General features: G+C 40.8%; 1 protein-coding gene across 1 annotated transcript in view; it reads right to left on the bottom strand.

Moving 5' to 3' along the window:
• Positions 1-14407, bottom strand: part of LOC116506253 (collagen and calcium-binding EGF domain-containing protein 1-like) — a gene marked incomplete at its 5' end in the record, with an annotated part of 37018 nt that overhangs the window by 7547 nt on the left and 15064 nt on the right. The window contains 5 exons of the mRNA XM_032213900.1: positions 1168-1203; positions 2298-2333; positions 2423-2562; positions 6548-6668; positions 11480-11583. Of these exons, the coding sequence (XP_032069791.1) occupies positions 1168-1203; positions 2298-2333; positions 2423-2562; positions 6548-6668; positions 11480-11583 (437 nt within the window). The remainder of the gene's footprint in view (positions 1-1167; positions 1204-2297; positions 2334-2422; positions 2563-6547; positions 6669-11479; positions 11584-14407) is intronic.

Below are 14407 nucleotides of genomic sequence, written 5' to 3'. Positions count from 1 at the left end.
GGACTCCTCCCTCTGGGCCCAGCCAGGTCTCAGTAATACATGCCAGGTCTGCCCTCTCGTCTAAAATTAAGTCCCGGACGAGAGGAGCTTTATGTACAACAGACCTGGCATTTAGCAACAACAGCCTGAGACCAGGGTCCTGACTACTTGCGCCATCTGGTCTCGGAGTGGGACTCATAGGGCCGGAAGGAGGGATCTCTGTAATGTAGCGAACCCTCCTTCCCCGGTAATGGCCTGCCCTAAAGTCCCCGCCGTATCTGCCCCTCCCTGCTATGACCGTAATACCCCGACCCTCTCCCGTGTCTCTGGACCCCTCAACCACCCCCATGGCCCCCGCATCTCCCGGCAGGTCCTCCGAATCATACATACCCATGCACTCCCCCAGACAATCCCCACGTAAGAATTAAAATACACAAATTTACAACAATATAATGATAAAAAGTGGGGCATTCATTCATCTCATACATATCTCATACATATCCCATACAAAGAGAGAAGAGAAAGATGAAAGAAAAGAAAGAGGATAAGATAGTTGCGCAATTGATTAAAAATTTTAAATTTAAAAGTGCGAGTTCGGATGGCAAAATTGGCTCTTAATGTTCAGGGTTAAAGTGGCTAAGGACCAATTATAGTTCTGATGGAATATGTGGAGGAGGATTTTGTAACCCTCCTCTTCTTTAGCAGATTTGTTGATCAAAAGGTCCTGCGGGGGTCCAGTGTAAACACACAGTGCTGCCTGTGCTCCCTTATAAAAGGGATATTCCTTTAAAACAGGGGTGTCAAATTCAAAGCCCGGGGGACAGATCCGGACTGCAGGGTGCTTAGATCTGGCCCATGGGGCCACCCTGGAAACAACGAAAGTCCGGCCCGCAGGGCCTCTGCCAGTTAAAATGGAGCTCGGGAGGGTCGTATGCGGCCCTCCTGAGATCCATTTTTGCTGGCAGAGGATTGCAGGAGCAGTCCCAGTCGAAAACGGAGCTCGGGACCCTGTTTTTGCTGGCATAGTGCTCAGGTCACCATAGGCAACCTGACACGAGTGACATTGATCTGGCCACACCCACCCTGGCCACGCCTACCACAGACCACAGTATTTAAATACAATACTTCTTGTCTAATGGATGAACAGATTATATTTGCACTGAGGTTAGATTTGGATGGGATACTTACAGGTGGGCCCTTTTCTCCTGGTGCACCTCTCTCACCCTGTAACGAACATAAATTTGGTTAAGTGGCCTTAATTGAAACTGAACAAGAACTTGTTTATCTAAAATCAAAACTCCAAACAGTGCTAGTCACACACTTAAAACTTCCTGCTATAAGATCCTAGGCAGATCATTTTAGAAGACAGAGTTGAGTGGGACTAATTTATGGTAAAATGTAGATGATGAGATTGCAGCTCATTTAGTTCAATTTATCTTAACTAGATTAAGAAAGTATTTTTACAGCAAAATTGGTAATTGATTACCTACCAAAGATAATGCTTGCAGCATTTTCTAAGTATGTATTAGGAGAGCAAAGATTAATTAGTTAGATTCACAATCATTCATATCCAAAGGATACTCCCTGAAATTAAAGGGACCTAACTTAATTTCCTATTGATTGCAGGGGATGTATGCTAAGCATACCAAAGTTGTAATTTGAGGCAATAAAAACTACTTATACACCCTTAATTTTATTTCCTGCTCAGTATAACATGCCCAACTACAACTTTTATTCTGAAATCTTTCAGATCAACAAGTTACACTCTACACCAAGAAGCTCCCTTCAAAACTTAAAAGAATATTACACATTTATTTATTCCCTTTCTGGAACTGCGTAACTGAAATGACTCAAGGCAAAACAATACAGGACAAATATAGTAATGGCAGTAGGTTGTGCAATATACAACATTCCAGTTCTTAGTGGTTTTTCTGAAAGTCAGCAAAAAATATACAACAGAATACAATCTATGATAAATCATAGATTAATAAACAGTGATTACCGCATCAAAATACTTTTTTGATGTCTCAAGTTGCCATTTCAGTGAAACATTTCTGTAAGTTGTGTGGGTTAATGTCTATGTGAGTTAATTCTAAGTTGGTTACTGGGATAAATATTGGAAAGCCAACAAAGAAACAGAAATGCATTGGAAGTGGGAGTAGGTGGAATCAAAGTAGCCTGCCTTTTTTTTACGCTTTCTCCCTTTCCACTTTCCAAAATTAAGAAACCTGAATATGAATAATATAAAAGAGAAGGACTCTCACAAGGAAGAAGGAAGGAGAAAAAGGAAGAAGAGGACAGGAAATGATACTTCTAACCTTTGCTCCATCTCTTCCTGGTGCACCTGGAGGACCCTAGAAGATAAATTTGCATTCCTCAAAAACTTGGCGTCAAATATGATCAAGAGATTATACACACTCAAGAATGGAGACATCATACTGACCACAGGCCCTCTTCTGCCCTGCTTAATGTGAGAGAGGTCTGGAGATGGTCCCATCGGCCCCATGGCTCCTCTAGGGCCTGGCACCCCAGGAGGACCAGGGGAGCCAGGAAATCCAGGGCTCCCTTTTGGACCGGCGACCCCTGGAATGAAAACATGGCAGTAAAATTAAGGCTGCGGGTAGCTTCGTTGGACAATTTTGCATAAAAGGGGATATTTATGATTGTTCTAAGTCGAGCATTGGAAGTCATTTTTAGGGCTGTTGACAAGGTTTTTTAAATAATTACAAATAAATCAGCCTCAGGGGGAACAAAAACCCTAGCAAATTAAATAAAAAAGGGAGTCAACAGCAATTAAAAATATTCCAGAAGTGCTTTAAAAGCCAAGTGAAGCTTTTTTTTGTTAGTGCCAAGGAAATCAGGATGTATTTCAATTACTCTTATATAACTTGATGAATTAGAAGTCTGGGATGCAATCCTTATATTAAAAAGGAGAGAAATTCAAATAATGCATAACTCGGAGAAGCAATTACTTGTCCAGGACACTGTCAGACATCAGGTGGAGAATGCTCACCACGGACCTATTTGTAAGTGGAAGTGAAAGGCCTGTCTGGTTGTGAAAATTCTTCCTTTAAGCTAAAGAAAAAGGCAGGGAGGTGTCCCATAAAATATGTTTCTACTTCCCAGTGTAGAAAATGAACTTGATTCCACGTTAATGGCTCACTTTCCAGATCAAAACCCACTCGCACAAACCGAGGGCTTTTGGCTTTGACACTGACAATAGTTTCTGTTAGGAATATAATCTAACAGTTGGGTTGGCAATATATAAATCATGTAACAATGCTATACCTGTTTTTTTAAATCATACTGTAAAATATGATTGGTTGCTGTTTTCCTCAATCGGCCATAAGAGGGAGCCAGAATGACTGTTAGTTCTCTGTTTGTTAGATGCTGGGCTGATCTGATCTGAGTGTTTTGGAAGCTGGCTATTAGGAAGTGCCGTGAGCTATTGTAAGTTTTGCAACTGTTAGCAAACTTTGAGTACTGAACTGATTATATGATACTGGACTAACTGATTATATGATACTGGACTAAGAGCCGAGGTGGCGCAGTGGTTAAATGCAGCACTGCAGGCTACTGCTAGATCAGCAGTTCAGCGGTTCAAATCTCACCGGCTCAGGGTTGACTCAGCCTTCCATCCTTCCGAGGTGGGTAAAATGAGGACCCAGATTGTTGGGGGCAATATGCTGACTCTCTGTAAACCGCTTAGAGAGGGCTGAAAGCCCTATGAAGCGGTATATAAGTCTACTGCTATTGCTATTTGGATTATCCCTTAACTGAAAGACATTGATGACTGGCTGTGTATTATCCGTGTATGACTTGGACTGTTTGATGGACTCTGATACCTCTATTTCCACAAAAGTAAAAGCCTACTTAAACTGCAGTGTCTCTGTATGCTGGTTTGTGTGTTCTCCAACACCACTCTCACACCGCTTCTCTGAACGTACTCGCTCTCCCAACGGGGAGCTTACCTAACAGTTGCGATGTTCAAAATTAACATGATGTGTGATCTGAACAGCTTGACACAATGGTTGGATATGGGAGATTCCATTCTATACCCTACAATGAGCGTCTCTGCATTTGCGGAGCGGCAGAAGGAGAAGACCTGGCTCACAGGTGAGAGACAGTCCCTTAGTCCGTATACCAAACGAATGACCCATTGGAATCCCCACACCAAAACAATTTACCATTACCATATTTTTTGGACTATAAGACACACTGGTGTATAAGGCATACCAAGATTTCAAAGATGTAAGTAAGAAAAAAAAGTTTTTGCCTTCCCTCAGCCCCCAGCAGCATTTGGGGCGTTTTTGCCTTGCCCCAACCCTGCTGAAGCCTGCAGAGGGCTGCTGGGAACTGAGGGAAGGCAAAAAAGCCTCAATTTTTTCAGAAAATGGCCCGGTTTTCACAAAAATGGGATGTGGGGGCAGGGCTTCGGGAGGCAAAAAATGGTTGTATTCAGTGTATAAGATGCAGCAACATTTCCATGCTCTTTTTTTGGGGGGGGGAAGGTGCATCTTATACTCTGAAAAATACAGTACTTTATGTGTGGTCAGAACCTGAAAATAACATTTAATACAGCACAGTGTTTAAACAAAATGGTTTGGTTGAGATCTGCATATGTGGGACTGATTGGGATAGATTGTAAGGGTGATACCGAAATATTATTTTAATGTCATTTTATTCTACTTAACATACTTATGTATTAAATTATATTGTATCTTATCATACAACTATTGTATTTACCCTACCCTTATTTTAAATTATTTGTATAGGGTTTTATTGGGGTATGTGTTTGAACCTTTTGCTTTGATATGGCCTATAGGCCAATCAATAAAGCTATAAGTAAACAAGTAAGTAATTAACGTAGTTCCCACCATTATATTGTGAGCTTAATATTCAAAGTTGGCTGAATGCAGATAGAGAGCCTTATGTCTCAATAATTGCAAATATTACATATTTAATTTCCACCCTGACTGTACTTGTCACAATCTCCTTCAGGCCCTGCTGTGCTACCACACACATCATGATGTGCAGCTATTCCTGGGAAGAATGAGAAAAAATATTGGGAGTGTATATTCACCCGATTGCCCAGTCAAAGCAAGTATAGTTAGTCCTCAACTTATGACCACAATTGGGACCAGAATTTCCGTAGTAAATTGTTGCAATTGTTAGGTCAAAATTAAGTATAAAGACAACCAAACTAATGACAACAGATAGAGCAACCAGCCTTGTGGTGCAGATAGAGATGTGGTGGTGCAGTGGTTAGAGTGCAGTACTGCAGGCTACCTCTGCTGACTGCCTGCAGTTTGACCTTCACTGGCTCAAGGTCGACTCAGCCTTCCATCCTTCCAAAGTCAGTAAAATGGAGGACCCAGATTGTTGTGGGGGACATATGCTGACTCTGCAAACTGCTTAGAGGGGGCTGCAAAGCACTGTGAAGCGGTATGTAAGTCTAAGTGCTATTGCTTGCAGCTGACAATGATGATATTGAAGTGGCTTTTAAGATCAGCAAAAAAGGAACAAGCAATCCTGTAATCCACCACAGGCTAGTGTTTTGTAAAGCAGCCACGAAGGCTTTGGAACATGATTCTAATGATGTGATGTGTCTGTATTTGCAAAGATGCAACCTGTGACACTCTATGGAAACAAAAGTTGGACTTTAAAAAAGAGGACAGGAGAAGACTCCAGAGTATACTCTGACAACCAGGAAAACAAATGAATGGATTATCCAACAAATCAACCCAGAATTCTTAACTCCAGGTACAAGCAACCAGGTTCAAATTGTCCTAGATTGTCCTTGAGCAAAGCTCTCTATGTGACTGCTGGGAAACGAAAATGATTTGATGACACACGATCAGCTTGGACAGTACAAAAAATAGAAGAACTTTTGTAACTTTAATGTGTTAGTCAGCTTTTAGTATTGATTGTTGTATGCTGTTCAAAGTCACTTCATTTGAGGCAGGCAGCTTACTAAATAAATAAAATATTATTGTAACACTAAGGATAAAAATGAGACTGTTACAGAATCAGCAATCCATAATGTAATTCATTAGCAAAAGAATAGATTGCACATTATACCACAAGACACATAACATTAATATGAATTGGAGTTGCAGTTCCAAAATACCAGATTTGGGGTGGGCTATCCATTAAAAAAATATAACCATTCATATAATAATATAAGGGTCACTTAAATACATTGCAATAAAAGTGCAAGTAGAAAAGGCTTCCAGGCTGAGGTTTTCATGGAAAATTCCCAGTCTGTTTCTAATTTCTTTGCCATTCCCAATCTTGAGTTTTACTAATCATGCAAAAATAGCAAAACTTGGGAGTGGATGGTTTTCAGTTAGGAGAAACAAGTGAAGTCTACAGCACCTTGGACAGCTCATAAGATGAAGAAATCATTAGATGGAGCAAGCCTGACTAAATGACCTTAACAATATCTTAAGAAAAATTAATGTCTGCTCCTGATACATGTTTCTTGTCTGAGGAGGGATACAGATGCAATATATACAACTTTATTTTTATGATATTTTTAAATGTAGGAACTAATTTATTGCCTTACCTGGAGGACCCCGATCCCCTGGCTGTCCAGGAGGGCCAGGTACGTAAGCATTGGATGCAAGCACTTTTTCTCCTGTGATTGGCTTATTAAGGTCAACAGCATTATTTGGTAGCCAAGCAACCTGAAATAAAAGAAGGGTCATAGGCTAGAAGCCACTTGCCTATTCAACTTCATCTATTTGAGTGACTGACTTCATCAAGCAGTTGTGCAAGTTCTTCAATTCAATGCAGGACTCAACTACCTTGTCCGTAACTCTAAGTTTGGAAGCCTCAAAGTGATAGAGTGGATAGCACGGCTGGCTGCGATAGGAAGCACCTTCTGTTTCCCAGCCTTCCTCCTTTTACCGAATAAAGTGAGATAGCCCCCATGTGTATACTCTCTTGCATAACTTGAAGGTACCACGTAAATATAATTAAAAAACCAAGACGAATGATAGCCTATATTTTCTATGTTCAGATTCAAATTGCAGCTGAGGACCAAAGTCAGAAGAGTAGATTTGATTTCTGCCATGTCGCTTAGCATAGTGTAGCTCTTCCCCTACCCCGAAAACTCTGCTACATGGGAGGCCTCAGCTAACTTTGCCTTTTATGATCACAGTCAGAACTGTGATCTAACTGTTTGCAAAGGGGACAAAACGATTGATGTCCAGTCTGACACACGGAAGGATTAAATGTATTGATGGATCTGCATGCCAAAAAAAGAAAGTAGGATTTAGAATGAAGGGCAAAATCCAATTCAGATGCTGCCTCATTCCCACACTGTGTTTACAAGCAGTTTGTTAGGATCTACAGCTATGGTATTACCCAAATCTCTCATCAGGACTGAAAGCCCAAGCTGCAAATATTCTGAAAGACCACATCCACAGTTCTTTAACATTGGTGATATAGGCTGGAGGGATTACTGGGATCTGAAGTTAGATACCTGCTTGCACTGGCCTGAACTGCTTGATGAAGGATTCGTATTTAGAATAGACTAGAAGAAGAGAGTTGGAAGGGATCTTGGAGGTGTTCTAGTCCAACCCCCTGCTTAGGCAGGAAACCCTAAACCACTTCAGACAAATGGTTATTCAATCTCTTCTTAAAAACTTCCAGTGTTGGAGAATTCACATCTTCTGGGGGCAGGTTGTTCACTGATTAATTGTTCTAACTGTGAGGAAATTTCTCCTTAGTTCTAAGTTGCTTCACTCGTTGATTAGTTTCCATCCATTGCTTCTTGTTCTACCCTCAGGTGCTTTGGAGAATAGTTTGACTCTCTCTTCTTTGTGGCAATCCCTGAGATATCAGAACATTGCTATCATGTCTTCCCTAGTCCTTCTTTTCCTTAAACTAGACATATCCAGTTCTTGCAACCGTTCTTCATATGTTTTAATGTCCAGTCCCCTAATCATTTTTGTTGCTCTTCTCGGCACTCTCTCTAGAGCAGTGGTTCTCAACCTGTGGGTTGGGACCCCTTTGGGGGTCGAACGACCCTTTCACAGGGGTCGCCTAAGACCATCAGAAAACACATATTTTCGATGTTCTTAGGAACCGAGACAGCAATTTTATGGCTGGGTGTCACCACAACATGAGGTACTGTATTAAAGGGTCGCAGCATTCGGAAGGTTGAGAACCACTGTTCTAGAGTCTCAACATCTTTTTTACATCATGGCGACCAAGACTGGATTCCACGTATTCCAAGTGTGGTCTTATCAAGGCATTATAAAGTGGTATGAACACTTCACAGGATCTTGATTCATGATTGTGATCTTGACTCATGATCGTTCTTGGAGCAACCCCCATTCAAGAACTGTGGTCTATTGATGAGCCAAAGAAGGCTTTTCACTTCTAGAAGTCAGACTTTGTACATTGAGAAAACCGCTTCTTTCTCAGATAGGAAGTTGGAGCATTTTAATGGTGTATCTAAGATAGCATATTAAATGTTTCTATTAAAGAGGCCAGCTTGCTATGGCAACCTGATTTTGAAGTCCAGATCACATGGGTTGCTTCTCCCACTTGCCAATGTGCTCCCTTGCCACTCTCTTCTGGAAGAACCCCTAACTTCTTCTGGATTTCAACACTTGCCTGCTTTTGAAGTGGAGCTTTCTTATTGCCCTCACCAGATGCTCACACACACTGAACTCATTTCTTTTCTATTCCATTCCACTATCTTGATTCAGTCTTGGAATCGCAAGTTGAAAATGACCTCAGCCTTACTTCGTGCACGAATCTTTCCCCACAAGAATGTAAATACTTGTACAGAACCCTATCCAGAGGGGCAACAGTCACGGAGATGAATTCTAACCCTTGCTGAAACCTACATGTTATGTTGTAATTTTGAAGAGGTTCCATGCAGAAATAATTGCCAACTTGGCTTGGAGATGGCCTGGCTAGGTCCAGTCTAGGACTTTCTTCTAATTAAATGCATACTTGCTTGTATCTGACTAAGCACATATGCATACTGAGTATTTGCACACATGGGATTGTTTGTATGCCTAGACTGTCTGTGATTTATTTCCTTTGGCAAAAGCATTCTTGACTAGTTTTGCAATTCTGTCAAGGGGATAGAGTAGAAGATTAAACCAGAAATTTCTGAAAAATGTCTACATCCAGGAAAGCTTTCTTGGCATGGCTGCCCCAAATTCCAACCAATGCAGAGAATTCCAGAGGATAATTTAGGATCAATTCATGCACAATATTCTTCAAGAGGTTTGAATGTTGCCATCACGTACTGTAAACTCAGATTGCAATTTGGAAAGCACGCCCAATCCTAGGTATGGTTTTTAAAAAAAATGGTCCAATTTATAACTGTTTGCCATTGCTGCCTTCCACAACTGGAATTTATAATAACCTTCAAATTGTTACTATAAACCACCAGAACAATCCTATCACTAAGGGAGCCAAAGTTTCATTTTTACTACCCGAGGGGTTGCTAGAGGCAATTTTCTTTCCCATCCAATAATGTCCTGGAGGCGACATTGGAATGCTGCTTTCGCACATTTTTGTGAGGTCTGTCAAATCTGTCATGTTTTCCCCCCAGAATTCCCCACAACAAGCATCTTAGGAATTTGGGGGAAAGTGAAAAGACGGGGTAAAACTCTCGAAACTTTCTTTGTGAGTTCACTACCTGGAATTTGTGTTCAGTCTCACTTGTTACCTGTATTGGCACGTGGGAATGACCTTGGGGAATGGGAGGAAGAGCCACAGTCCAGACCAAGGGTTTCCAACCAGGGGTGGGTTGCTGCTGGTTCGCTTTGCGTGCGCATGCGTAGTTGAGTGTAAATTATTATGCGCATACACAGAACATGAAAAAATGATTACAAATCAAGCCAGCAGTGCACCGGGGGACTGGTTAGGGGGTGTGGCCAGCCTGCCATCCCTACCAGTTTGGCGACCCGGTCCCAATTTCCACTACCGGTTCGGGCAAACCGGTAGCAACTCACCTCTGTCTCCAACCTTGGCAACTTTAAGCCTGGCGAACTTCAACTCCCAGAATTCCCCAGCCAGTTGGCTGGGGAATTCTGGGATTGAAGTTCGCCAGGCTTAAAGTTGCCAAGGTTGGAGACCCCTGGTCAAGACGACAGCCTGATCAATGAAATTTGGATCTGAAAGAGGAAGGGTGGCAAAAACATCCCTCAAAGGGATCTTCCTTAATTTTTGAGAGAGAGATGAGACTTGCAGGATTCTGTTCATTTAATCTTACTATAAAGACAGAGGTCGTAATCTTGGTTGCACAGGCAGCCCTCAATTTACAACAGTTCATTGAGTGACCATTCAAAGTTGCAATGACGCTGAAAAAAGTGACTTATGACTGTTTTTCACATTTGCGACCTTTGTGGCAGCCCCATGATCACATGATCAAAAGTCAGAGGCCTGGCAACTGGTTCATACTTACGACCGTTGTTGTGTCCCAAGGACACGTGATCACCTTTGACGAACCTCTGACAAGCAAAATCAATAGGGAAGCCAGATTCACTTAAAAAATCATATTACTAACTTATCTGCTGCAGTGATCCACTTAAGAAAAGTTCATAAAATGAGGCGAAACTTACTTAACAAATGTTTCACAGAACAACAGAAATTCGGGGCTCAATTGTGGTCATAAGTCGAGGACTACCTATACTTCTTGCCTGGTCTACCTTGCTAGGCTAACAGCGCCACTCGTCGCTAAATGCTATTGCTCAGAGTTTTAATTTTCAGACTTTCAGCTCGTCCTTATATTAGGAGGTTTAAAGTAATATTTCCCGGCAAGAGATAAATGTCAATATGTTCTTATTTATTTTTGTATTTTTATCCCATTTTTCCTCTTGGGAGTTCAGCCAACATAGAGTGCGGGAAACTCCTCTGATGTTTCCATACGGACGTTGTGTGAATTAATTGGGCTCAGAGAGAATGGCTGGCTTATAATCAGGAGATGCTCACTCGCCCCAGTTCCGCTCCACCACGCATGTGCCTCTCGCTGGTCTTTGGGTCTCTGGTGTGCATGCATGGGGGGTGGGGGCATGTGTGGGGGGTATGTGTGCATGCACTGAGATTGGAGTGCTTGCGGGAGGCTATGTGTGCAGGGCTGCGCAGGCACAAGTGCAGGGTGCATGCATGGGGGCTATGCGCATTGCAGTTTGGGGGTTCAGGTGTGCATGCACGCATTTGAGCACTTTAGGCACTTGGTCCGGAAAAGGTTAGCAATCATTGGTATAAAGTTTCTTGCATGAGCAGCGGGTTGGACTAGAAGACTTCCAAGGTCCCTTCCAACTTATTCTATTCTATTCTATTCTATTCTATTCTATTCTATTCTATTCTATTCTATTCTATTCTAAAATTGATGATGTATCTCCAAAAAAACATACTGAATCCCACAATCCATTCAAGCAATTAAATTCACCTGCCAATTACTCTCCTTATTCAACACCTACAATTTCAACATTTGGGGCAGAAGGGATGCATTGAGTAAATGTACCTTCTGTTTCAGTTGCAGGACCGTCTGTTTGATCTGGTGGAATTCTCGGCAGGAGGCACAACAAGCCCCTGGCTTCACCACATTGTCCACCTTCTCAGAAAAGCCTGCTTTAAAAAAAAAAAGTGGGAGGGAAGGAGAGTATTTCAGTACAACCTTTTTCTTCTTTTCTGAATTAGAGATAAGACTAGGAAGAGGGCAGGAAAATGCCAAAGGAAGCTGTGCACTTTTTAAAAAGTTCCTCCTTGATCATTCCGTGAGAAGAAGGGGTGTCCTCTGTTTTAACAGCTTTTCCCGTGAATCCTAACGAATGCCTGGAGAGCTGCAAAAAGTCTTAGCAGCAGCTGTTTCCAGTTAGCAGCTCTTAATGCCTCTTAGAAAACTCCTTTTATATCTTAAAGGGGGGGCGGGGAGGATGTCCTTTTCCACTTTTATCTAAGTCTTTATTGTAAAAATGTAAAATGCGAAAGATTCAGTGTGATTTATCAGCTCCCATTAAGAGGGAAAATTTCAGATACCAAAAATTGCGACACGGTAACCTGTGCAAGGGGAACTGCCTGAAGTTTGCACAAACGCAAGCCTTATTGCCACCAATGTGCAAGCGAGACTTCTGGAGTAGATATAGGGCAATGGTTGAAAGTAAAAAGGGAATTCTACAATCAGTCTGACATTATGTATGTATCAAGTCCTTTCTAATGTGGAAAAAACATAAATAGACTAAGCACTTTCTGTCCTAAAAGAGCGTGTTTTTGTTCTGTCCCCTCTCCCCCCTCCCCCCTAACTTATGCATCTTCAGCAATTGTGCTAACTACTTATAATGTCGTTTAAAAGATTTGGCACAACTGTGTAATGCTCAGAAAATTATATTTAAGATTTCAAAAGCCTTACAAAAATAAATAAATGAATAAATAAATAAGGATTTAATAGAAAATGAAGCTTTTTCTTTCTATTTGGAGAATCAAGAAAATAAGTTACTTCCTAATTCTTTCCAGTATGAAGACATTCATATTATTGATAGTATGAAAAATGGCAAAATATCAAGGCTTCGTGGTTTTCTTACGGACTGATATAAAAATGCTTAAGTTTTTTCCCCCCAAGATATCTGAGTTTGATACATCATCAGTTTTTCTTAATAATTCTTACATGGCAATCTGTTACCAAACCAGATAAAGATAAAACATTTTTTCTTAAAAGAGCAAATGTTTGTTCTGCTTTGTCCTCCCAGAACTTAGGCATCTTCAGCAACTGTGCTAATTACTATTTATATATGTTTGGACGCATTCTACTGCAATGACATAACAATACCATGTTTTCCCGAAAATAAGACAGGGTCTTATTTTCTTTTGACTCCTGAAATAAGCACTTGGCCTTATTTTCAGGGGAGGGTTTATTTTAGCAAATGTGCGCAAAAGTCCAATTGGGTTTATTATCCGGGGAGGTCTTATTTTCAGGGAAGCCGGATATAAAGTGGAAACATATGATGCATTAACTATTAAAAATAAATACAGATGAATTGCTGATGTAATCTGTCAAATGTGAACCATAACTATTAACAACATCCACTTATTTTGCATCCAGTGGCAAAAAAGTAAACATATAAACTCCATAAATGAACAAGTCATTTTCATATTTTTTTAAAAAAAAATCACGACAGGGTAGGAGGGAAAAGGAAATCTTATCTCTGATGGTTTGAACTCTTGCTTCACTTCTTACCTTTTTCCAACTCAGAATTGCTTTTATGCTTTAAAGTCAGTTTCCTTAAATTGAAAGGATCAGAAACTTGATTTTTAGAGAAGATAAAAGCTGACATTTTACAGATGTTGAGTTCTGGCTCTGTGATCAACGTATTTAAAGCAATAGTTTGTGAATGCAGTAATGGAAAAATATACAATCTTCCTATATAGGCTCAATACAAGATGCAGAGAGATCCTTCGATCAATTTCAGGCCAGCTGCTCTCTCTCCAATAACCTTGAGTTAATGGCATCTTAATCCCAACTAAGTGTCAGTACCTGGGAATCTGGAAGTTATAATGAGCTGTGCTGGCACAGTGGTGAGAATGCAGTATTGCAGGCTAATTCACTGCTCACTGCCAGTAGTTCAATTCTCACTGGCTCAAGGTTGACTCAACATTCCATCCTTCTGAGAGCAGTAAAACGAGGACCCAGATTGTAGGGGGCAATATGCTGACACTTTAAAACATTCAGGAGAGTGCTGTAAAGCACTATGGAGCAGTATATAAGTTTAAGTGCTATTGCTATAAGCCCAGCACATTTAGAAGGTACCAGTTGAAGACACGGGACTGTAGGACTGCAGGCATTCGTTGTCCTCTCCAAAATGGTTTCCTAGAGAGATAGGCTATTGACTAACATAACCAACCTGTTTCTAAACTTCCACGCATAATGATGATTTGCAAAATCTCAGTAAAACTGAGCACTGAGATTTTAGGGATACTTAATTCTACAGCACACTTTATAGAAGAGTGGAAAAGCAGCAACCTGAATTATAGAGTAGCTTTTTAACTTTTAAGATATGCAGTCTCTAATGTGATAAACTACAATTATTATTCTGACAATATAAAAAGCTGATATGATAGATCAGCAAAGTTATTTTCTCTTCTTTTCCTGAAAGCAAAGTTTCTGCTCAGATAATAGACTAGGCTAGATCAGAACAGGTCTTACTGGGGAAATATTTCTATTTAATGGTTCCTCTGTAGAATGCCATGTTCTTTTCTTCAAGAAATATTGGGTGTTTCACTATATCTTAACCATTAGTTTGAGCTTGTATGACATGCTAGTGTAGAGTTCAGAAGACCTAATAGTGAAGAAGAATCACAGTTGTTACTTGCGTTGTTTTATCCACAATCTTACATATCACTGCTTATCTCCAGTGGCTGCTTAAGGATGAACAGTCCATAACTGCAGTACAGGTAG

This window comes from Thamnophis elegans, chromosome 3, assembly GCF_009769535.1.
Source record: "Thamnophis elegans isolate rThaEle1 chromosome 3, rThaEle1.pri, whole genome shotgun sequence".
In the NCBI taxonomy this organism is placed as follows: Eukaryota; Metazoa; Chordata; class Lepidosauria; order Squamata; family Colubridae; genus Thamnophis; species Thamnophis elegans.
The sequence above is the reverse complement of the archived record's forward strand: the minus strand, read 5'-3'. Positions and strand labels throughout refer to the sequence as shown.